General features: G+C 41.1%; 1 protein-coding gene across 3 annotated transcripts; it reads left to right on the top strand.

The window, feature by feature from the left end:
* The first annotated feature begins 63 nt into the window (after positions 1 to 63).
* zcchc4 (zinc finger, CCHC domain containing 4) lies at positions 64 to 20,864 on the top strand. Of its 3 annotated transcripts, XM_032583742.1 has the most exons (14): positions 64 to 268; positions 889 to 1,007; positions 1,082 to 1,164; positions 1,263 to 1,535; positions 2,061 to 2,129; positions 10,866 to 10,938; positions 11,009 to 11,159; positions 11,672 to 11,772; positions 15,119 to 15,151; positions 18,224 to 18,345; positions 18,956 to 19,031; positions 19,117 to 19,168; positions 19,247 to 19,394; positions 19,536 to 20,864. In XM_032583742.1, the coding sequence occupies exons 1-14, from the start codon at positions 181 to 183 to the stop codon at positions 19,654 to 19,656; spliced, it is 1,509 nt and encodes a 502-aa protein (XP_032439633.1). In that variant the 5' UTR covers positions 64 to 180; the 3' UTR covers positions 19,657 to 20,864. The 3 variants fall into 3 exon arrangements, with proteins under 3 accessions (XP_032439633.1, XP_032439634.1, XP_032439635.1); XM_032583743.1 differs by lacking the exon at positions 15,119 to 15,151 and having other exon boundaries at positions 65 to 268; XM_032583744.1 differs by lacking the exon at positions 64 to 268 and having other exon boundaries at positions 891 to 1,007; positions 1,340 to 1,535.
* Positions 20,865 to 22,509: the final 1,645 nt, after the last annotated feature.

The following is a 22,509-nucleotide window of genomic DNA, read 5'->3' as shown; positions in this document are numbered from 1 at the left end:
ATTATCTCTGTCTCCCTTTCCAATATGGCGGACAAATTAACGTGTCGCTCCAATGACGTCTCCGACAGGAGGGACGTAAAATGGGCGCGACTTAAAACAGCATGATTCTGGTATTTTTTGAAGTCGCTGTTGTATTTGAAGTTCTGGAGAGAAGCCAGTAACCGGATCTCCAACTCAGACATGGAGATTACCGAGGCAAATATCGACAGCTTTGGAATAGAAGTTATTCTTCCAGAGGAGGGAAAAACAGCGCCACGTTGTCCGCATGGTGAGCGGATAGCTGCAACACAACAGCAAACTTAGTCGTTTCAAAAACTGTATACCTGTTAAATTTAATGTTAAATAATTAGCTCTGAGAGATGAACTTATGCTAAACTCAGGATTTGTGTTTATGTTTTAAAAACGCGTTGAAATCAGTGAACTTTAAAGAGGCTAGGCTTATTTCTCAAGATGAACATCTAGAATACTTAAAGATGCTGTTCCGTGATCTGCTTGTTTTCTTTAGCGAATGATTTTTGATCACTGATAATCTGCAGAACTTTAACTGGTTTAGATTCCTGTTTCTATCTGATTGGTTTCTCTGCATGACCTTCACTCTTAATTTGCGTAAACACCTTATTCTGCATTTATCACAGTGAACAGAATGATTTGCATCATTAACTTGTACAGCTTTAGTTACCCTGAACAACTTGTGTCGTTCTGCCTGCTGAGAGGTGGGGGAGGGGGTTAGAGGGGGGTTCTCAACAGAATGATGACAATGGTATTGACTTTACTGGTGGTGCATGCATTGGTAGGCTAATACCCTCTCTGCCTGATTTTCCACTAGTAACATTAGCCAGGTACCTAAAAGATAAAATGATAGTGACATCACATCCTGTGTTTCAACAGGTCCTACTTTACTTTTTGAGAAGGTTGACAATGGAGGCAATAAGGGCAGGCGGTTTTATGCGTGCTCAGCCTGTCGAGACAGGAAAGACTGCGGCTTTTTTCAGTGGGAAGATGAAAAGGTATGTAAAAGTTACTTGTAATGTTTGGATATTAAGTGTTGCAGGTAAATGACTTTGATACGTTTCCATTAAAGGTGTCAAAAGCCAGGATGCTGGCCAGAGAAGCAGAGATGCTGTCAAAGAGGCCTCGGTTCACTCAGCAGGAATGTTGTAGCAGGTAAGAGTTGTGCTATAGGACTCCGAACTGGTCTTGTCTCTGATTCTTTATGAATAAACAAATGAATGAGAATATTAACTGAAAACTTATCTCCTCAGGTTTGTGCAGTTTGCTTCGCTCCCATTTATTGAGAAGAAGTTCTGTGAGGATTGTCAGATCCTTCTCCTGCCTGCAGAGCACAGCGCTCACTCTGCCCACAGGACCACAGCGGTCACCGCGGCCCAGCTGAGGAGGCCCAGCATCCTGCTGCGTCCGCTAGACAATAAGAAGAGCAACGCCCAGTACCTGTTCACCGATCGCAGTGCACACTTCCTGCTGGATACTTTAGTTGGTCTGGGATATAAAAAGGTTCTGTGTGTGGGGACACCTAGGTGAGACAGATTACATTTAAGGGTCTCACCACATTAGGCAGACACACTTTTTCTCTGAGTCATTTTATTGAAATCACAAAATGACTCAAGATTCCGAGTTTTCCTTCACAGGCTGTGAATTAACAGGGAGTCAGGAGTTCCGAAAGGTTCCATTCATGATCCTATCTTGTTTTCATTACAAATTAAACAAGGTGGTTATGAGCATGTTACCGTCATAACTCATGATGCCATGAGTTATGACATCATATGTCATATATGTCATATTGATTGATTGATTTGATTGATCATATGTCATAACTCATATATTGACATTGTAAAAATTAGTATCAGTTTAACTGTGATATCTACGGTGGGATAGGAGGGTCAGCAAAATGTAAAAACCACAATAAAACGATGAATGCCACAACTTCTGTTGTGACTTTTACTGGGTTTTTTGATCATTCTGGGACACCGTATATGCTACAAAACTTTGACTATGCACATCTTAATCTTACATTGTTAATAAGTTTTGGTGGTTTGTGCCAGACTACAGGAACTGATCAAGCTGAGAAACCTGGAGCCAATGAAGACTTTGTTGCTGGACATTGATTTCAGGTAAGTTTGACTGTATTCTTTATTTGTTCATTTTTTCCAGTATTTTTTCAATGGGAGCAAGCTCCCTATATCTTATTGCTGCACCAGAAGCCCAAGTCATTAACTCTCCTATGCTTTACTGTTGGAATAGGCTGCTTTGAGAGTCATTCACATTTCAAGTTTTCTCTTGGAATATATTATATTTTAGTACTGGACAATAAATGTATTTCAATAATTCATTGAGGAACAGAAAATGTCAATTATAATAACAATGTAGGCTTCAAAACTCAATAGACAAACTTAACCACTACCAGCCAACATCTGTGGCCACTATTATATAAACCTTCCTGTTCATAAGTTCAGTTATTCAGATTCTCCGTCTCATTTTAAGAAACCCCAGTGAAAGGTGGGAAAATATTGTGTTATTGTGACCCCTGGTGGAAATTATTTAGACCATTCAATACAAAAGAAAACATATTTGTGATCTTGCCAAAAACCTCTAGGAAATGGGTTAGGGTTATGCTATTAAATAATATATAAAAAGTATAAAATGTCTGTAACTTGGTTCCATGATGCATCAGTACTTGTACCTATCACTTTTTCTACTCTTTGCTTTGTGATTTATTGTAAAATAAATGTGTTTATAATTTTCTATAGCTTTGTTGGAGTCCACAGGAGGTGATTTGGAATCTAACACTTATCTTAACCAGGTCTTACTACTATTGTGAAGAAACTAATAAAGTTAAAGGAATAATTTGCAGTACTCAAATCTGGAGAGGATATGAAAATGTTTCAGTGGCACTGGTTTCTTAAAAAGAAATCGTGCTAAGACCACATACAACCATGATGGAGTGGAACATAGAACAAGTTTGGAACCACAAGCACTGTCAATAGAGCTAGATGTTTGACCAAACTGAGTAGATTAGCCTTAGTCAGACACAGGACAAAGATACAATCCTAAGACAGAGCTTTAGCTCTGGACATAAAACTATCCATGGTTAAGCATTGCTCATGCACTCCACCATTCAGAAGAAGAAGTTCTTCACTTTACATCACACAGCAGCTCGCTCTGAGTTTGTCAAACTGCAGCTTAGAAACCAGGTTTATATGATTCTCTGGATTGATGACATCAAAATAAAACCTCCTGAGCTGAACTTCCAGGGGTGGACACTGCTGCTAACTAGAAAACACCATGAGAAAGTGCCTTCACAGTGGTGCAGCATTGTGGTGGCAGCATCTGAAATGTCTGTCTATCTTTCATGCCCAACCAGCATCACTAAGCATGGGATAAAATACACAAAACAGGTGTGCCAGCCTGATAGGGGTGTGAATGTTTAGAAAAGACTGGATTAACAAACAAGTAGCATTTTAAAAAAAACACATCTTTATTAAAAATAGTTTTTGTCTTGAGTATTGTTGGGTACTGTGTGTAGATCTTTGAGAACACTAACCCCATGCCCAAAAGAAGTTTGACAAACGCATGAAAAAAGTAATTACAACAGCATTAACACTTGAAGTTTGTCCATCCATCCATCCATCCATCCATCTTCTTCCGCTTATACGGGGTCGGGTCGCGGGGGTAGCAGCTTCAGAAGGGAGGCCCAGACTTCCCTCTCCCCAGCCACTTCTTCCAGCTCTTCCGGGGGAATCCCAAAGCGCCTAAAGACATAGTCCCTCCAGCGTCCTGGGTCTTCCCCGGGGCCTCCTCCCGGTGGGACGTGCCCGGAACACCTCACCAGGGAGGCGTCCAGGAGGCATCCTGACCAGATGCCCGAGCCACCTCAACTGGCTCCTCTCGATGTGAAGGAGCAGCGGCTCTACTCTGAGTCCCTCCCGGATGACTGAGCTTCTCACCCTATCTCTAAGGGAGAGCCCAGCCACCCTACAGAGAAAACCCATTTCGGCCGCTTGTATCCGCGATCTCGTTCTTTCGGTCATGACCCAAACCTCATGACCATAGATGAGGGTGGGAACGTAGATCGACCAGTAAATCGAGAGCTTCGCTTTTTGGCTCAGCTATCTCTTGACCACAACAGACCGGTACAGCGCCCGCTTCACGGCAGACGCTGCACCAATCTGTCTGTCGATCTCCCGCTCCCTTCTTCCCTCCTTCGTGAACAAGATCCCAAGATACTTGAACTCCTCCACTTGGGGCAGGACACCCCCCTTGACCCGGAGAAGGGACTCTACCCTTTTCCGGCTCAAGACCATGGCCTCGGATTTGGAGGCACTGATCCTCATCCCGGCCGCTTCACACTCGGCTGCGAACCGCTCTAGCGAGAGCTGCAGATCACGACCCGATGAAGCCAGAAGGACCACATCGTCTGCAAAAAGCAGAGATGAGATCCTAAGGCCACCAAATCGGATCCCCTCAACACCTTGGCTGGATCACGACCTGATGAAGCCAAAAGGACCACATCCGAGGGACACGGTCGAACGCCTTCTCCAAGTCCACAAAACACATGTAGGCCGTTTGGGCGAACTCCCATGCACCATCCAGGACCCTGCCGAGGGTGTAGAGCTGGTCCAATGTTCCACGACCAGGACGAAAACCACACTGCTCTTCCTGAAGCCGAGGTTCGACTATCCGACGGACCCTCCTCTCCAGGACCGATGAATAGACCTTGCCAGGGAGGCTTAAGAGTGTGACCCCTCTATAATTGGAGCACACCCTCCGGTCCCCCTTTTTGAACAGGGGGACCACCACCCCAGTCTGCCAATCCAGGGGAACTGCCCCCGATGTCCATGCGATATTGCAGAGTCGCATCAGCCAACACAACCCTACAACATCCAGAGCCTTAAGGAACTCCGGGCGGATCTCATCCACCCCTGGGGCCTTGCCACCGAGGAGCTTTTTAACCATCTCGGCGACCTCATCCCCAGAGATTGGAGAACCCAACCCAGAGTCCCCAGGCTCAGCTTCCTCAATGGAAGGCATGTTGGTGGGATTGAGGAGGTCTTCAAGGACTTTGTGGGCCCACCGGCCCACAAAGTCCCAAGTAGAGGTCAGCAGCACACCATCCCCACTATAAACAGTGTTGGTGCTGTACTGCCCCCCCCCCCGAGATGCCGGATGGTGGAGCAGAATCGCCTTGAAGCCGTACAGAAGCCTTTCTCCATGGCCTCTCAAAAACTCCTCCCACGCCCGAGTTTTTACATCAGCAACCACTCGAGCCGCATTCCGCTTCACCCGCCGGTACCCATCAGCTGCTTCCGGAATCCCACAGGCCAAAAAGGCCAGATAGGACTTCTTCTTCAGCCTGACGGCATCCCTCACCGAAGGTGTCCACCAACGGGTTCGAGGGTTGCTGCCGCGACAGGCACCGACAACCTTGCAGCCACAGCTCCGATCGGCCGCCTCGACAATGGAGGCACGGAACACGGTCCACTCAGACTCCATGTCCCCCACCTCCCCCGGGACGTGTTCGAAGTTTTGCCGGAGATGGGAGTTAAAGCTCCGTCTCACAGGGGATTCCGCCAGACGTTCCCAGCAGACCCTCACAACACGTTTGGGCCTGCCAGGTCTGACCGGTCCGGTCTCATGCAACATGATTCTATTAATCAATGACATTGAAACTGTTAATTGGTGAATCCTAGTGACGATTCACAATGCCTCTATGGAACAAATGGATTTGTAGGTTTAAAGGGAATAACAGAACTCTAGATCAGTGGTTCTTAACTAGGGTTCGATCGAACCCTAGGGGTTCGGTGAGTCGGTCTCAGGGGTTCGGCGGAGCCTCCGCCACAGAGGTCAAGACACACCCGACTCATTATGTAAATTCGTGATGACACGCCCGCTTGGCCATCACTTGCTGCAGATGATCACGTTACATTAATTGGCCAATCAGTGCTGCAGGGACTTTAGTGTGCTCAGTAGTCACCGTGTGACTGTCGTAGTCGTACGTTGTATGGTTTCTTTCTTAATATTTTAATTCATACTAACTATGTCGAGCAAAAAAAGAAAGTGGTCAGACGAATATGTACAACATGGATTCACATGTATCACGGAACGTGATGGGAGTCAGCATTCTATCTGCATGATTTGCAATGTCAAGTTGAGCAACTCTAGTCTCGCACCGGCAAAACTGAAGGAACACTTCTTGAAGCTGCATGGAGATGGGGAATACAAGAACACAACGCTCGCTGAATTCAAGGTGAAAAGAGCAAGATTTGATGAAAGGGCCACTCTGCCTGCTCTTGGATTTGTACCCATGAACAAACCGATCCTCACGGCATCGTACGAAGTTGCTTACCTGATCGCACAGCAGGGCAAGCCGCACAACATCGGTGAAACACTCATAAAACCAGCAGCGTTAAAGATGGCGAATCTGATAAACATATACCTATGTCTTGAATTTGGAAAAAAATCATATTTGATTTATCACTAAAGAAGGGTTCGGTGAATGTGCATATGAAACTGGTGGGTTTGGTACCTCAAACAAGGTTAAGAACCACTGCTCTAGATAGTTTGGGCAGTTCTGGTTCTCTGCTGATTTCAAGAAGCGTGTGGCTGGGAACAATGGCTCCGTGAACTGGTGATGAGCTCTGTCAAACACTGGAGACAAAGCTGCTGAAAACCTTTGCAGTAAAACCATACTGACTGCATCATAAAACATCAATGGCGGACAAGGCAGTGCCCCTCCCCTCTGAGGTTAATGTGATATGGCTGTGGCAGGTCTGCATGTCAATCACAATGGGCAATGAATCTGGGGAAGGAAGAAGGAAAGCATAATGGAACTAAAGTTCCTATAACCCTGTCACTCTCCCATTTGTTTTCAACTAATTGCATCAGAATGGGCTAGGAAGCTTTTTTGAAATACCTAACAACATAGTCTTCCTCTGTAGTTGGGCCTTGAGGTTTTTGAAGATGGAGGAAAGAGTTTTCAGAAGCTTCTCAAATCTCTTGTCATTAAGTTTGATAACCTTCTCTGCGGCGTCGGGCCTTTTAGGACTGGATGTGTGATTACCCAGAGGAAAGTCACAATGAGTGATATGAAGTAAAACCTAAATTAAGATGATTAACTTACCTGACAATCTCTGACTGACCCTTGAGAAGAAGGACATGCGGAAGTAAGACATCAGTTGAGTACCTTTAGCTGTTGCTGGTAAACCACCATGTTGTAAAGAATTGGAGTCAAACCTTATTTTCCTTTGGTGTGAGGGTCTTATTCAGCACACTCAGGATGATGCTAATGCTCTTTGTGACTTGCTCCTGATGGTTCACCCAGTTCTTTAGTATCTGGTCCAGCCTGGTTCTGGTCCGTTTCAGCTCCATATCCAGAGAGTCGACTACAGCCTTCTCATCCTGCTTTAGGACACACAGCATGTTTTCGAAGTGGTCCTGTACCTGATGTCTCATTACCTCTGTGGTCCGCTTGATGGGGGAGAGGGGAGGAAACGACTTATAGACAGATGTTATAGTTCTGCGGTTGAAATGCACGCAGATCATATGTTTAAGTTCTGCCAGTGTTCTGTCCCATACTCACTGAGAGATCTGCTTTGTGTTTCTTAAGAGACTGGATGTGCGCGTCCGTCTTGGCTCTCTCAGCTTTTAGCTCCTCCAGACATTGGGATAGCAGCTCCTGCAGACAAGTCAGCTCAGTCGGTTATTAGTTTTACACCTGGTATATTTTGATATGTTTACAATTTTAAAATCATGAAGTGAACCAGGCATTAGCAGAGAATGCCAGTCTTCCCTCTCCCCAGCAACTTGAGGGATAATCCATGTCTAGTGCATGGTGCACTAGACATCTCCATATCTCTAGTGAGGTGTTCTCACTAGAGAATTCCTCACTACTGAGGTATTCTGGGGAGGATATTCAAGGGAAAGACCCAAGACATGCTGGAAGACTTTGACCTTGGGACTCCCTCTCAAGTTGCTGGGGAGAGGGAAGACTGGCATTCTCTGCTAATGCCTGGTTCACTTCAAGATTTTAAAATTGTCAACCGATTTTCAAAATCTGGGACCACACACATGGTTATTAAAAAGTCTGATGCATAAATGCTTTGGTCATACAGTGTGTGTGGTGTACAGCCACATTGCAGGAGCAACACACTACACACAAACCGATTTCACTCTCCAACATTCAGATGCAACACTGAAAATCTTGCCAAACTTGAGCAATCAAACGGAGTCCAGAGTAAACAAGCATGATCGACTGAGAAGAAGAAATGGCGATAGTATGTGGACTATAATTAAAAAATATAAACACATCCAAAATGTCCACCAGATTTTCTGGTGTGCCATAGCAGTTGTTTTGTTTTATGTGTATTTAGGTTCCTCTCACCAGTTACGTCACATACAAGGGGCTGCATTCATGTTTGTCCTCAAAGACAAACTGAAAAATCAGACAAGACAATCCACCATGCCCAGTATCCCTGATTTTAGATCGGAGTGGTCCCTCAGTCCTTCCAAGTGGACCACATAATTCTTAGCACACAACACATAGCAGGAATATTGCTTAAGATTATCTTAAGAGTCGTACGGTCATCCTTAAGATTGTCATAAGGGGGAAATCAGGCCAAAATGTAGCATAAAAATAATGCCACTATTTGACCCTAGATGAGGTAGAAGATGATGGCTGTGGCACCTAACCGCTATGAATATCAAACATCCGCTATATTAAACTTCTGTCTTATCTGGTCATGTATTTGACCAGGTGAATGAACTGTTGTTTGTGCTCACAGCCAATAGATATTGGTTATTGTGATATTGATAATATCACAATAACTATTTCTGCTAAACACTGCATGCATTTAATGTTTATTTTCTCTCCCTGCAATTTGCTGTAGATATTGTTTGAAAGGCTCTATGCAATAAATTAACTCGCTTTGTACGTAAATTTGGACTTTATTTTGAGAGCGTGACCGAGGAAAATTTGCTTTTCTTATTTCGGCTTGAGTTGGTGCTGATAAACCTTCAACACAACCAGGGGCGCAACTGCATACTATCTGAGGTGTATGTGAACATGTCATGCCCCCCCACTCCCCCTCCCTCCATACGTTTAATATGTCCATACAGCTCTCCCTTATTCATGCACTTAAAAAATACAGTAATTAATAATTACTGTGTGTTATGTTGCCTCCCTAATGTTTTTGTTCCTTCCTGATGTGTGAATAAATCGCATCCTTGAAAGCAATTAAAAAGGAATGAAACAAAAAATAGGCCAATATTTTATCATTTAATATATGAGTGAGCCAAAGAGCCACTTCCACAGCCTCTAGAACAGCCTATTTAACGCTGTTAAATACAGAAAATGGCGACTAGAAAAAATTTCCCCACATCGTTTTGGCGCCCCCTCTAGTGCAGGTCCCCTATGCATTGCATACAGTGCATACCCACTTTTTGTGCCACTGAACAACCAGATCTTCAAATCAAGACTCAGGTCTTAGAGCCTGCAGGAACTCAGCCACATATTTACCTGAGAAGGCTGGACATCTTTGGCCGCTTTCCTCTGTAGTTTGGGTGATCGTGGAAAAGGCTGAACAGGCTGATTCAGCCTGTTCAGTGGAGTCCAATGGAGTGAAGCTCGCTCCATCCTGCGAGCTTCACTCCATCCTGCAGCAACCCAGATAGGCCAGCAGAGGGAGCCAAAAGCTCACCTTGAATTGCCTGAACAGGCTGTCCATTACTGACAAATGCTTTGTTTTCAGCCATTTCTCAGGAACTGCAGCTAATTGAAAATTAACCAAAATATGTCAAAAATGTTAAATTCATACTTTGATTATATTAATGTTAATATTAATATGTTAGTATTTTCTTGTTTAAAACATTCCTGCTGGTAGAATAAAATTGCTTTAATAACAGTTGTTTCATGCTGGTGATACTTTGAAGTCTTATACCAGATTTTATCTACTGAAACAATGAGCAAAGGGGATGAGAATGCTCTTTCTAGACCCGAGTGGCTTTCTTATGCAGGGCTCCTTCACGTCATTTCTGAAATCTGAGATATTATTCCAAGTCTCAAACCAGGTCAGTGTGTGTTTACTTGCAGTTACGCTCTCAGTTCTCTCAAAAGAGAGTCATCTTGATTTTTCATATCTGTAATCTGCATGGAACTTGAAATGAAGTCTGTTATGCACAATTGTACGCAGGAATTTAAAATGAGTAACCTTCTTGGGAAAAAAGTATACTTGTGTTAAATTACACATAGGTGAACTGTAAAGCAATAATTTGCTCTAGGGTTTTATTTGGGATATCAGAGTAAAGGGGGTTCATTAACAATGCACGCTACACGTTGCTAATTTTGATCTGTAAAAAGTAATTCTTCTGTGTCACATTGTGTTGGTTTGTCATGTCAAATCCTGCAAAAATAAACAAAATTCAGAAGTTGTTAATGTGAAAAAATGATAAAAAGGTCTTGGTTTGTAAACTCTTTTTCCTGGGACTGTAAATCACTTCAAGTTTCATAAAACTTGTCTAATCATGCTAGAGTCTCTAGACTACTCCTATTCTTTTCCTTTCGTTTCAAGCTGACCATTAATCTTCTCTTCAGTATTGGAGACAGTAAAAGCTGCTTCTAAAAAAATAAAAATAAATTTAATTTAAAGAACTCTTACCTGGGTCACTGGACCTCGTTTCTCTAAAGAACTGTGCACCGAGTGGGTTGTGTCGTTTCAAGCTTCAACCTCTAGCACAGGTTACCTGGGTACATTCAGTGGTTCTGTTTTTATGTGTGCACTCTCTAGAACACAGTCAGGCCCAGACAAGCCTAGATGGGTTCCATGAAACATCAGAACTATTTGTGTGTGTTTCAGATATGCTCAGTTCTACAGTCAGGACGAGTTCTGTCACTACAACATGTTTAACCACCACTTCTTTGGCGGAGAGGTAAGAGTTGAGTTTGCAGATCCAGCTTAAGGCAGTTTCAGCTCTGACTGACGGAGTTTTGTCCTTTCAGGCCTCCAGAGCTGTTTTGGATGCATTCCTGACAGAGGCGGATGGGGAGCAGGCGGTGATGGTAGCAGACCCTCCGTTCGGCGGACTGGTCAAACCTCTGGCCAACAGTTTCTCCTTGATTTCTCAAACGTGGAAGAAGCTGCGGAACTCTGGTTAGCAGGTTTTTAGTTCCTTGCCACATGTATTACTGACAGATTTTTTTTTTTTTGCTTCAAACCTCCTCAAAACAACACAGAGATATCAATAAATGACAATTCTGTGAATATTTAAAATTCACAAACATTATTGATTCCAAAGGGATTAAATATTGTTGCAAATCATTAATTCAAATTCTTCAAAGAGTTATTTTAGATAGTGATGGCTGTTGGCTGGAAAGATCTCCTGTAGTGATCTGTGTAACAGTGATTTTGAAGAATCCTCGGACTGAAGACACTAAGTTTTTCCAAGACAATCTCATGGAGAGGATGATCTTGTGAATTTTACAAGCATTAGTTTACTGAATATAGACTAATTTCTGATCTAACGCCTACAGAAAGAGGAAAAGTTGCTTTAACCCCTCATGCCTTGAAATGTCATTCAACAATGATATGGATGTTGTTTGCCAGATTTGATGTGATTTAAATGCAGGAACTCCTGTGTTGAACTCTGACCTCTATGTGTTCAGGTGACTCTAACATTGACATTCCCATCATTTGGATCTTTCCATACTTCTTTGAGCCTCGCATCCTGGAGTGTCTCCCTGCACTGACCATGCTGGACTACCAGGTACCAGCTTATTGAAAAATACACCTTTTCATTCCCGGGAGTTGTGTTTTTAATGTTATTCTGTACCTGAAGTAAAGCAGACCCCCAGTATTTATGGGCTTTAGTGACCACAGCCGCCTGCGAATAGCCAATATATGCAAATACTTCAGACTCCTTCTAAAGCCAGTCATAATTACCATTTTACTAATTTAGACACCAAATATACCTATGTGCATTAATACGCACAGTGGAAATCATTTTAGCACTAACACAGAAGCTAACATGTACAGCTTTCCTTATCTCCGCTACTGGATCTACAGCCAATCGGCACCAAGGAAACTGAATGGCGCTCCTGGCTTGGCTGCAAATTGCAGCCAATAGATTGTCATGTAGCATTGCCCCCAGGTATTTCAGCTTCTTGGGCTGCATTTTCTTTCATATATCTTAGGAACACTCTATGAAATACTCTGGAAATCTTCCACAAATAATCTGGAGTCACATTCCACAGAGAAACCTGCAAATACTGAACTTAAAATAGGCAGGAGTCTACTGTACACAGTAAATGTCTATAAACTGGGGTTGCACCAATTGCAATTTTCTGGCCGATCACCAATATTTAAAAAGCCTGAGTTGAAAAGTTACTAAGTTGGCAATAGAGAGGCAGTTATTGTTAACCATGCTTCTGCAGACGTGACCTAGTGGGCAGGTCAGTCAGTCAGGCATCACTACAGAGGACAGTGGCTGATTTTCAGACCTTTGTGAGGGAAGATAACATCGGTTTCTCATGTAAGTATCAGCTAATTGCTGATTTTCAAAAATAATAGAAATCCATTAAATTTCAGTAAGATGCTGCAACTACCCCATAGTGTTGGAGGCATGTCATTCCCTAACTTCATGTACTATTACTGGGCCGCCAACATTAGAACCTTACTGTATTGGTTAAAGAATGACATTCCTGCTACAACCGGGTGGCCTTGGAAAGAAAGTCAACTACATCTAGTTCTCTCTCTACCCCCAGCTACCTTTTAAACAATCAGTTTCAACTTATACTTCCAACCCAGTGGTAATCCACACAGTAAAAATCTGGAATCAGTGCAGGAGGTCGGTCCATGTATTTTCAGGCAGTTCGTTTTTTCGTTTGAAATGAAAAATGGAAAAACAAAAATAGACTCGTTTTTTTCGTTTTTTGTTTATCAAAAGAAAATCAGAAAACAGATAACAGCTCGTTTTCTGATTTCCCATTTAGTGCACAAAATGGAAATGGAAAAAACAGATAACGAGCGCTGAATTTCGATTTTCATGATTTCATTTTTGACAAGTGATCTGACCCAGAAGTTCTCTGTCCTGCTTTCACACATTGTACTGGCTGCACACATACAGTACAGACCAAAAGTTTGGACACACCTTCTAATTCAATGGGTTTTCTTTATTTTCATGACTATTTATAAGGCAAGAAATGCCACTTATTAACCTGACAGGGCACACCTATGAAGTGAAAACCATTTCAGGTGACTACCTCTTGAAGCTCATCCAGAAAATGCAGAGTGTGTGCAAAGCAGTAATCACAGCAAAAGGTTGCTACTTTGAAGAAACTAGAATATAAGGGGTATTTTCAGTTGTTTTACACTTTTTTGTTTAGTGCATATTTCCACATGTGTTATTCATAGTTTTGATGCCTTCAGTGTGAATCCACAATGTCAATAGTCATGAAAATAAAGGAAACTCGTTGAATTAAAAGGTGTGTCCAAACTTTTGGTCTGTACTGTATATATATAGCCTGTTTCAGGCTATATACTGTAGTAATTTCTGCCAACCGCAAGTCAGTTTAAGTAATGCTCCTGTGAGACACAAACAATACTGGACATCCAGCTACCGAGAAAAATGGTTAGAATGAGTTTCTATTTTGAAAAGCCAGAGTGCGGGGGCGTGGCTTTCCACACCAACCTGCAGCCATACCTGTCTGGTCTCTGGACCAGCAAGATGGCTTCCATTGCACTGTGCCACCAGCAGCAGTAGATAGAGGTAAGAACACTATTAATATGTCACAACAAGTTGTTTTTAGGCGAGAAAGTAGTAGTGATGGCCAAATGAAGTAAAGCAATGAAGCTTCCCAGCCCGTTGCTTCACCCAAAGGTTCATTACTCGGTGGTTGAAACTGGCAGCCTGTCACTCAGATAGACATACTTAAAAAAATTAGTAAATGCAATATTGTCACAAAGTTTTTGTCAAACTCATGTTTAATAACAGGAGAGTCAATTAAATTCTATTCAACTAATCTTTTTTAGTTATTAAATGATTTGTAGCCAATCCTGGTATATGTTGACTGCCAGCGGCTGTTTTCTTTTGTCATCAACTGATTTGATAATAAAGACATTTGTTTTAGTGTGTTTGGAGTGCAGTGCTTGTTGGGGCAGACAGTATTCTTTGAGTTTTGATTTGCATCCTGAAAAACTAAAATTTTTCAAAAATTATTTTTCTTGGATTTCTATTGGCTCTCTGATCCCTTATATTTTTACTAATCAGCCAGAATTTTACTCTTCCAACAGCTTTAGTCTGTTTCTGCTGTGCAAGACTGAGATATCTTTGCAGAACAAAGAAATAGTGGAAATTTAAAGAAGGTGAGAATTTTGGAGATGAAGGGGTTAATTATTTTTATTTAAGAATCTTTTGAGTGATCATCTAGAAGTCTTCCCAGATGTCAGATTTTTTTCTTCTTGTTGGCTCCATTTCAATGTAGCACATTTCAGCAACAATGCAGTGGGTCGCGTGATTTTCAGCAAGACGACACAAGCATCGGAGTGGGGCTTCATCTGACACGCCCCCTTTTTACTCGGCGACGCCTGGAAGCCTGGCTTCAGATGGCCTATCACTAGAATAGCTTAGCTATTCATAGCCCTCATAGCTTCATCTATCCACATAGTGAATCCAAAATTAGGCTTTTTTGAAATGTGCTCCGACGTTTTCGGAGCTGCGTAGCTCCACTACCGGGGCCAGGCGGCTCCAGGCTCAGCCGGCGGGTGGAGTGTTTTCCCCGCAAACCGCAGCCTGATCTTGGCAAGTCACTGTCGTTTTCCTCTGCTTATTATCTATTTGTAGCAGCTCAAAGTGTGATATGAAGAGTTTAATGTGTTTGTAGGCTATCTGTACCGTTTGATACGTGTACCAAAATATACTATTCTTCTCTAGAGTTCTGAAGATATTCTGCTCAGTGTTTTCTTCTAATTCCACTTACTAGTAATCCCTTCCTCATTAATGTTTTTTAGTTTGTAAATTCATATTTTTTTGTGTGTATGTGAAATATATTCTTCCCTTTGATTGGCTTCTTACGTGCAGAGTGTACCTTTTTTATTATTATTGTTTCATACAGGCGGCTCTTCAGGAGCAGAGGCCACAGCTCCAGGTTTGGATGCAGTTTCCCAGAATCTCCCAGTGACCCTCTTCCTCCTCCTGACATCATCTTCTTCACTGTCTCCTCATCTTTCATATACTTAAATTATAGGAATATTTGTTCATGACAGGGGCGCTGTACAAGGGGGGAAAGTTATGACAATTCCAAGGGCCCCTGACCAACAGGGGGCCCTCCACATTTTTATTCATTTATTTATTTATTTTGTTCATAGAAATAAAAATAAAAAAATGGGGCCCTGTGACTTACAAAATTAATTATATTGTGTTCTCTAAAATTGTTTTTAGCAGTAAAAATCTAAAAGCACACATTTACCCTGAACACAACTTTAGCTTGGAATACAAAACAAAGTTAGAATATAAGCTCTGTGAAGGTATCATGATGAAATTAATTATACTTGTATTAATTGCCACTTTATACGAGTGTACAAAGTGTGCCGGTCAGAGAGAACGTCTGGGTCAGACCGCTTGTCAAATATGAAATCATAAAAATCAAAATTGAGCGCTCGTTATCTGTTTTTCCATTTAAATTTTGTGCACTAAATGGGAACTCGGATAACAAACTGAGCCGAGCCGTTATCCGATTTCCGATTTTTTTTATAAATGAAATACGAAAAAACAAGTCTATTTTTGTTTTTTCATTTTTCATTTCAAACAAAAAAACGAACTGCCTGAAAATAGACGAACTGAAGTCCTTTAAAAGTACAGTTATTATCATCTGTTCCAGTATCAAATCGTCACGCTTGCTCCCCTCTTAGGAGATACAGCTTTCAATGCTTGGTGTCTAAAAGGAACATTTATTATATGATCTCTATGTAGACAAGAAGTTTGCCTTACATGAACAGCTGGTACAGAAATTTGATATCCACAAATCACAGTTCTTCAGGCATTTGCTTTTGAGACATTGTGCGATCTCAAGCTGAGTGCTTTCCTCTGGGTCCTTTCACTTCCCTTGTGGATAAGATTCTGGAGTCTAGGTCTGACACAAAATGTTTAGAATAAACGTTAAGAATTTATTCATTGCTCATTTCAAACAATAACACCAACTTGGATTCTCTGAAATACAGATGTCAGATGGACTTGGAGGAATCCATGTCAGACTCAGTTTGGCAAAAGGTTTTTTGAAATATTAATTCTTCCTCAATATGTCTGAGGCATGTTATTGTTCAATTTAAGGTAGTACATTGGTCCAAAGACATATTGTACATGTAGAAAGAACTTGGATCCAAAATGTGATCGATGCAAATAAACACCAGCCACACTTTTACACATTCTGGACTTGTCCAAAGCTATATGGTATATATATTGGTAGTCTGTTTTTGACACTTTCTCAGGAATATTTGGACAAACTGTACATCTGTCACCATCCATCCAGCTTTATGCTTTCTACTCATTCATTTTTATTTTTTTTTTTCCATTTTTTTTTCCGAAGAGTTTTTACGGCGCTAGTGGCTCGTATTTTTTCTACAGTAGGCTGACAGGAAACAGGGAAGGAGAGGGGGGAAGACATGCGGCAAAGGTCATCGGGACCGGGAGTCGAACCCGCGACGTCCGCGTCGAGGACTAAGGCCTCCAAACGTGGGGCGTGCTAACCCCCTGCGCCACCACAGCACGCCCCACTCATTCATTCTTAGACTCATTCTTTGTAGATGGAAGGATCCACATCCTCTAGTAAATGGTCACTAGTCAAGGGAGGTTATGTGTTACATTCACTTGGAGAAGATTAGTTATGCAGTCAGAAGATCTGGTCAATTTTAAAACATCTGGCAGCCATTTATATCTTATGTTGAAGTTTTTCAGCAGATATATTTGTGTAATGGTCAGATATTGGTTGTATCATTTACAGGGCTGAATTGAGGAGGGTCTGGGCCCCTGGGCTTGAGCCAAGGTGTTGGCCCTACTAAATCATGGTTATACAGTTACATATATTTCTTTCCCTTTGGGTGGTCAGCGCTTGGCTGTGACTTACTTGTGGAACCGATCCTATCCACAAACCTTATCCACCTACAAGGTCACAAAAATCAGCCACTGTCCACCATGAGAGGCTGATGGACAGTCCCAACCACAGGTCATCTCTCTATGCAAGGTTTACAACAGTCACTGCATGATTGACAACTTTTTTGCTATATTTTGCACACACACGTACAAAAAAATTTCAGCAAATCAGATTTTTAAAGATCGTGATCGGCCAGAAAATTGCTACTGGTAAGAAGCGTCGAATTTGGACCAATAATAATCAAGCATTCATGATGGACGTTTGTCAGAACAGATCAGACAGTTTTTCAACAACACAGTCTAAATCCTCTTAGGCAGTGATAAAATTAAGGCATTCTGACCTTATTCATTCACAAAAATACAAAGCACCTTTCAGGGCCCTTGAAGCACCGGGGCCCTGGGCTGCAGCCCTAGTAAACCCTTGCTAAAATCTGGGCTTGATCATTTATGCACAAACCTGAAACTTGCATTTGTTGTTTTATGAGCGTAAAACGGGTACGTATCGGGGTAATGGGAGGGATTTCTGTAGTGTGTCTTTGCTATTAGATTGTGTTGTTTACATAAAAAACAATATAAAGACTTTGATAAAAGAAATTAGGGCAGATTTATTGGTGCACCCCTTTCTTTATACCCTGTCAATACAGGGTACAAATGATACAAAATCAATTAAACCCCAGTTTTTTTCTTTTTGATTGGTTCAACCTGGGTTACTGGTCATTAAGGGTGTCTTTGGACCAGTTTCTTCATGAACAGTGAAGAGATGGTTTGATAAACAAGAGATAGACCAAGTAACAAGCAAGTTACAATGTCATTTTTCCTTCTTCACACATGAACTTTACTATTGGTCTTCTTGTATACAGCTCTCTATGATTGTTTTAAGTCGTAGTTGCTGGACAGCTTTAATCTGTCATTTAACAAAATGATTGAAATAGAAGTCACAAGTTAAACACCCAGAAAGACTGGCTGGATTAGATGTAATCTGGAGTTTCAGGGTATCCTGAGCAGAGTAGATGCTGATGGGGCATTCATCAAAGTTTTTTGGATTCTAACTGTATTTTTTACTTTTAACAAGGTGGACTATGACAACCATCCTCTCTATAAACACGGGAAGACGGGCAGGAGGCAGTCTCCTGTCAGACTCTTTACTAATATTCTACCCAAACACGTTGTTCTGCCCAGAGAGGAGGGCTACAGGTATTGACTTGTCATTGACTCCTAATACAAAAGAGTTCTGTTTTGTATATGCCGTTGAAACAAGACGTTTACATACACTTACCAAAACTATTTCTGTTTGCTAAATTCAACAATAAGAGACAGAATATTTCAGAGATTTATTTTTTAATGTTTTCAAAATTGGAAGTTTACATACAGAATACTTACTATCTCTCCAAACAATGAAGAGAAAGAACAATGATGATGTCATGACTTTGGAAACTAACCCAACACCTGGAACTCACTGCATTCTGGTTTGACACGATGGGTAAGGTAAAAAGAAATCAGGAATAGCGTTAGTACAGCTGCACTAGTCCAGTTCATCCATGGGAACAATTCACCGATGCTTGAAAGACTGGAGCCACGTTCATCTCTTCAACCAATTATATGCAGTATAGACATCTACAAGGAAACAAAAAATGCTTGATCCAAGTCATGTAGTTCAAAGACAATGCTTCCAAATACTGAGAAAATGTACATAAACTTCTGATTTCCACTGTATTTGTTATACATCATCTTACATGATGTAGAATAATGTATCAAAAGTTTGTGTTTAATACAGAGTTGTCCCATAATTTATTTATTTCTGCAGATTTTGCTCCATGTGTCAGAGATATGTGTGCTCCCTGAACAAACACTGCACTAAATGCAATCTTTGTCCATCCAAGGTATCACATGTTCTTCATAAATGTATTCTAAAACTGCAATAGTTTCTTAAAGTCTATAAATGCTATTTTCTGTTGGTGATTTGAGGATGGCCGTGAATGGAAGCACTGCTCAGCATGTGGGAAATGTGTGAAACCATGTAAGACATTAGATATTTTAATATTGTTTAGTTTTTTGTGCTGAATGTTGAGAATAAAAAAACCTTTTCCAACATCAGCCTGGAGCCACTGCACGTCCTGTGGCCGCTGCGCTCTGCCGGACCATCCCTGTCGGCAAGGTGATGGGGGTAACGGCTGCTTCAGCTGCGGCAGCCTGGAGCACCAACGGAAAGCCTGTCCTCTCAGAGATATGCGGAGGAAGAACAGGTAAGCCACATCACATCCTGGAAGGGATTACATATTTTCCTTCACCTACAGAGAATTGAATATGGAGCGTCTTAAGTTGTCTCAATATCTGGGTGTGTGTGCATGTATGTGTGTGTGCGCGTTTTTCTTTCTTTCTTTTAGTTTGGGGCCTAAAGCCAAGAGTCTGGGGAAGAAAGCTTCCCATTATCTAGCGAAGCCTGGAGCCAAGAAGAAGTCTGGAGCAGCAAACAGAGCAAAGAAAAGAGCTGCTAATGCTCTGTGAACTCTCATCAGGTTATTTTTGTAACTTTTATGAAAATTTATTTTTTTCCATATTTGTTCCAACTGACACCATGTCTTGACAAAATAATATGAGACAGATAATCTGTGAAAAGATCAAAATGCACCACTCCTGGTTAAAAACAACTGTTCAGAGCAAGGAGGAGGGTCTTAAAGCTGTCAATCAACCCTGTGTACATGCTGCTCCATGTGCTAATGGTGGAGAAACACCACCAAATTATTACTTGTTGTCATGCTAACTAGCATGATTGAGAGCGCTAAGACCCTCCTCCTGTCTCTGATTGGTTGTGTCTGACTAAGTGGTGTAATTTTGCCGTTGGTACTGGAAACACTGGGAGAAGGCAGAGGAGCTCAATCTTTTTCACACAGGATCTGTCTTATGTTGTACTGTTACAAAGATCATTTTAACAAATATGTAAAAAAATCTATTTTCTATTAAAGATGCATACTGAATCTTTACCAGCTTCAAACATTGTTAGAAACTAACTATAGGTGTGGAAAAACATATAATTGACTCACCTGTACTTTTATAAAACAAAGATGAAACCAAGTTGGAAAAGGTGTGTGAACTGGATATCTTGTAGAACCCCATTCAGTGGTTGGTCCCACCACAACATTTAAATCAGGCTGATGTCTGGGCTTTGACTAGTTCATTGCAACAACTGAACTCTTCTCCAGTCATTCTGTTGTAGATTAGCCGCTGTGTTCCTTCGATCACCTGACCCAGCTGTTGGACAGATGGATTAGGGACTAACTAAAACACTTTGGTGTACAAAGGATATCTAAGTCTTGTGCCTGCAGATAAACAATTTCAAATCATCACCTTCCCAACACTGTAGGTGATAGTTAGTATGAGATGTTTCTGCTGAAGTGCTCTTTTTCTTTGCTCTCACCTTTTTTGTCATCTGTCCAAAGAACATTGTGTCAGAATTTAAGTAGTGCTGCTATATTGTTTTCAGAGACGAGAAATCTTCTCCTGGAAAACCTTCCAAACAGCCAGTCTTTTCAGTACAATTGTCCTACAGTAATATTAGGAATAATTTTAGAATATTTTGAACCCCAAATTATTTTTATCAGGATGTGATACTTAAAATTAAAAGAATAGGTGCTTTTTAAACTACAAATAAAAATCAGACTGGCTGTTGTTAAAAATTCCATGTTTGAGTTCAATAAAGAAAGACTCAATGTGAAGTTCTTGTATAATTTTTTCGCTGATCACTTTGTATATATACTGTATATAATATATATTGTTGTTACGCAATAGCCAGCCCCGCCCTAAACCATGGGCTGACTACTGACCAGCTCTCCGTCTAACGGGTCCGGAAAACCTCTGAACCTTCGAGTCTTACACTGAAGCAGGTCTGGAGAGATGATCTGTCTAAGCTGGTGTCGAAGGAGACTCAACTAGCCTCTAACTACCTACGATCCAGGAGTTATGACCTTTTTCAGTTAAGAAACAGTCAGCTGAGTATCCCTCACAACTGCATAACTTCAGTAACCACTCCTGTTGGCGGTAGCTCTCCCTCTATCGACAACGTGCACTTGTTACAGACTAGTCAATTTTCAGTGGCTCGGCATGAGCCCAAGGTCATTATTTTATCAACACTAAAGGAATTTCTGAAGCCACCACATTTCTAGAGAAATGTACGTACATGGATTTTACATTAACCAGAAGAACCATAAAATGACAACTGACTCAATTAATTTCAATGTCCACAATCCTCATTAGAATTTTGATGCATCTTTATTAAGCAAGCGTTTAGCAGGGGTAAATGACAAACAGTTTAATTATCAATGATTGCGAAATAAAAGTAAAACTCAATTTGAATATAATCACCTTAATAATTTCCTAACTTCTTTCCCTAAACTGTGTCACTAATTTACTGAGAGAATATTGCAGACCCAGTGAGGACTGCTTCTTAATGATAGACAGGCACGGGTAGCTAGGCAACGGAGCAGGCAAACAAGAAGGAGGTATGTCATGGTACACTGCAAAACCAGAAAAATTTACCAAGTATTTTTTTTCATATTTTTATTGATATTTTTTCTTATTGAACAAAGGTGTTGACATATTCCAGGGTGCAAAAGTGTTTCGCATAAACAAATTGTTTACACCATCAACTTTAAGATGCATGTTTTCAGGAACAAAGAACACATGCAGAACACCTCCAATAGTAAAACATAGTGAAAAAACACATACACATGTACATGTGCATATATACACTTACACACATACATATTCACAGCCAAATGCATACATGCATATATATCAACCGTATATATCAACCTTTCAGACCTCTCAGATCTTCTGGTTCTGGTTCTGCTCTGCATCCCCAGAACCAGAACCAAACATGGAGAAGCAGCATTCAGCTTCTATGCACCACAAATCTGGAACAAACTTCAAGAGAACTGCAAAACAGCTGAAACACTGACTTCCTTTAAATCTCGACTAAAAACCCTCCTGCTAAGAGTTGCTTTGGAATCATAAAAAATGAAACATTGACCAACATTTTGATGTGTAATGACGGTACTTGGAAAATGTGTGTTTTATTGATTTTTGTGTTTTTATGATGTAAAACATTTTGAACTGCCTTGTTGCTGAAATGTGCTACTCAAATAAATTTGATTAGATTTGAATAGTAAAACAAACCTAAGCATAGAAAACATAACTAAGAATAACTAAACACAAGAAATAAACCTAATAAACTAGAAAGAACTGAACTGAAAAAACAGAAACAAGACTGATCTAATAAAAAAAAGAAACTCACAAAATAATAATAAAACTAGAATCAAATTAAACTCCAAAACAAAGTAAGATCCAACAGATCACACAAAA

Source organism: Xiphophorus hellerii, chromosome 14 (assembly GCF_003331165.1).
Source record: "Xiphophorus hellerii strain 12219 chromosome 14, Xiphophorus_hellerii-4.1, whole genome shotgun sequence".
Lineage (NCBI taxonomy): Eukaryota > Metazoa > Chordata > Actinopteri > Cyprinodontiformes > Poeciliidae > Xiphophorus > Xiphophorus hellerii.
Note: the sequence above shows the minus strand (reverse complement) of the source record. Positions and strands in the feature narration are given on the sequence as shown.

Bases quoted from the DNA above. Each gene is read 5' to 3' on its own strand.
- zcchc4 (XM_032583742.1), top strand. From the start codon at position 181: ATGGAGATTACCGAGGCAAATATCGACAGCTTTGGAATAGAAGTTATT. The intron at 1,536-2,060 runs GTGAGACAGATT...GGTTTGTGCCAG, and splicing joins CTGTGTGTGGGGACACCTAG to ACTACAGGAACTGATCAAGC. The intron at 2,130-10,865 runs GTAAGTTTGACT...TGTGTGTTTCAG, and splicing joins TTGCTGGACATTGATTTCAG to ATATGCTCAGTTCTACAGTC.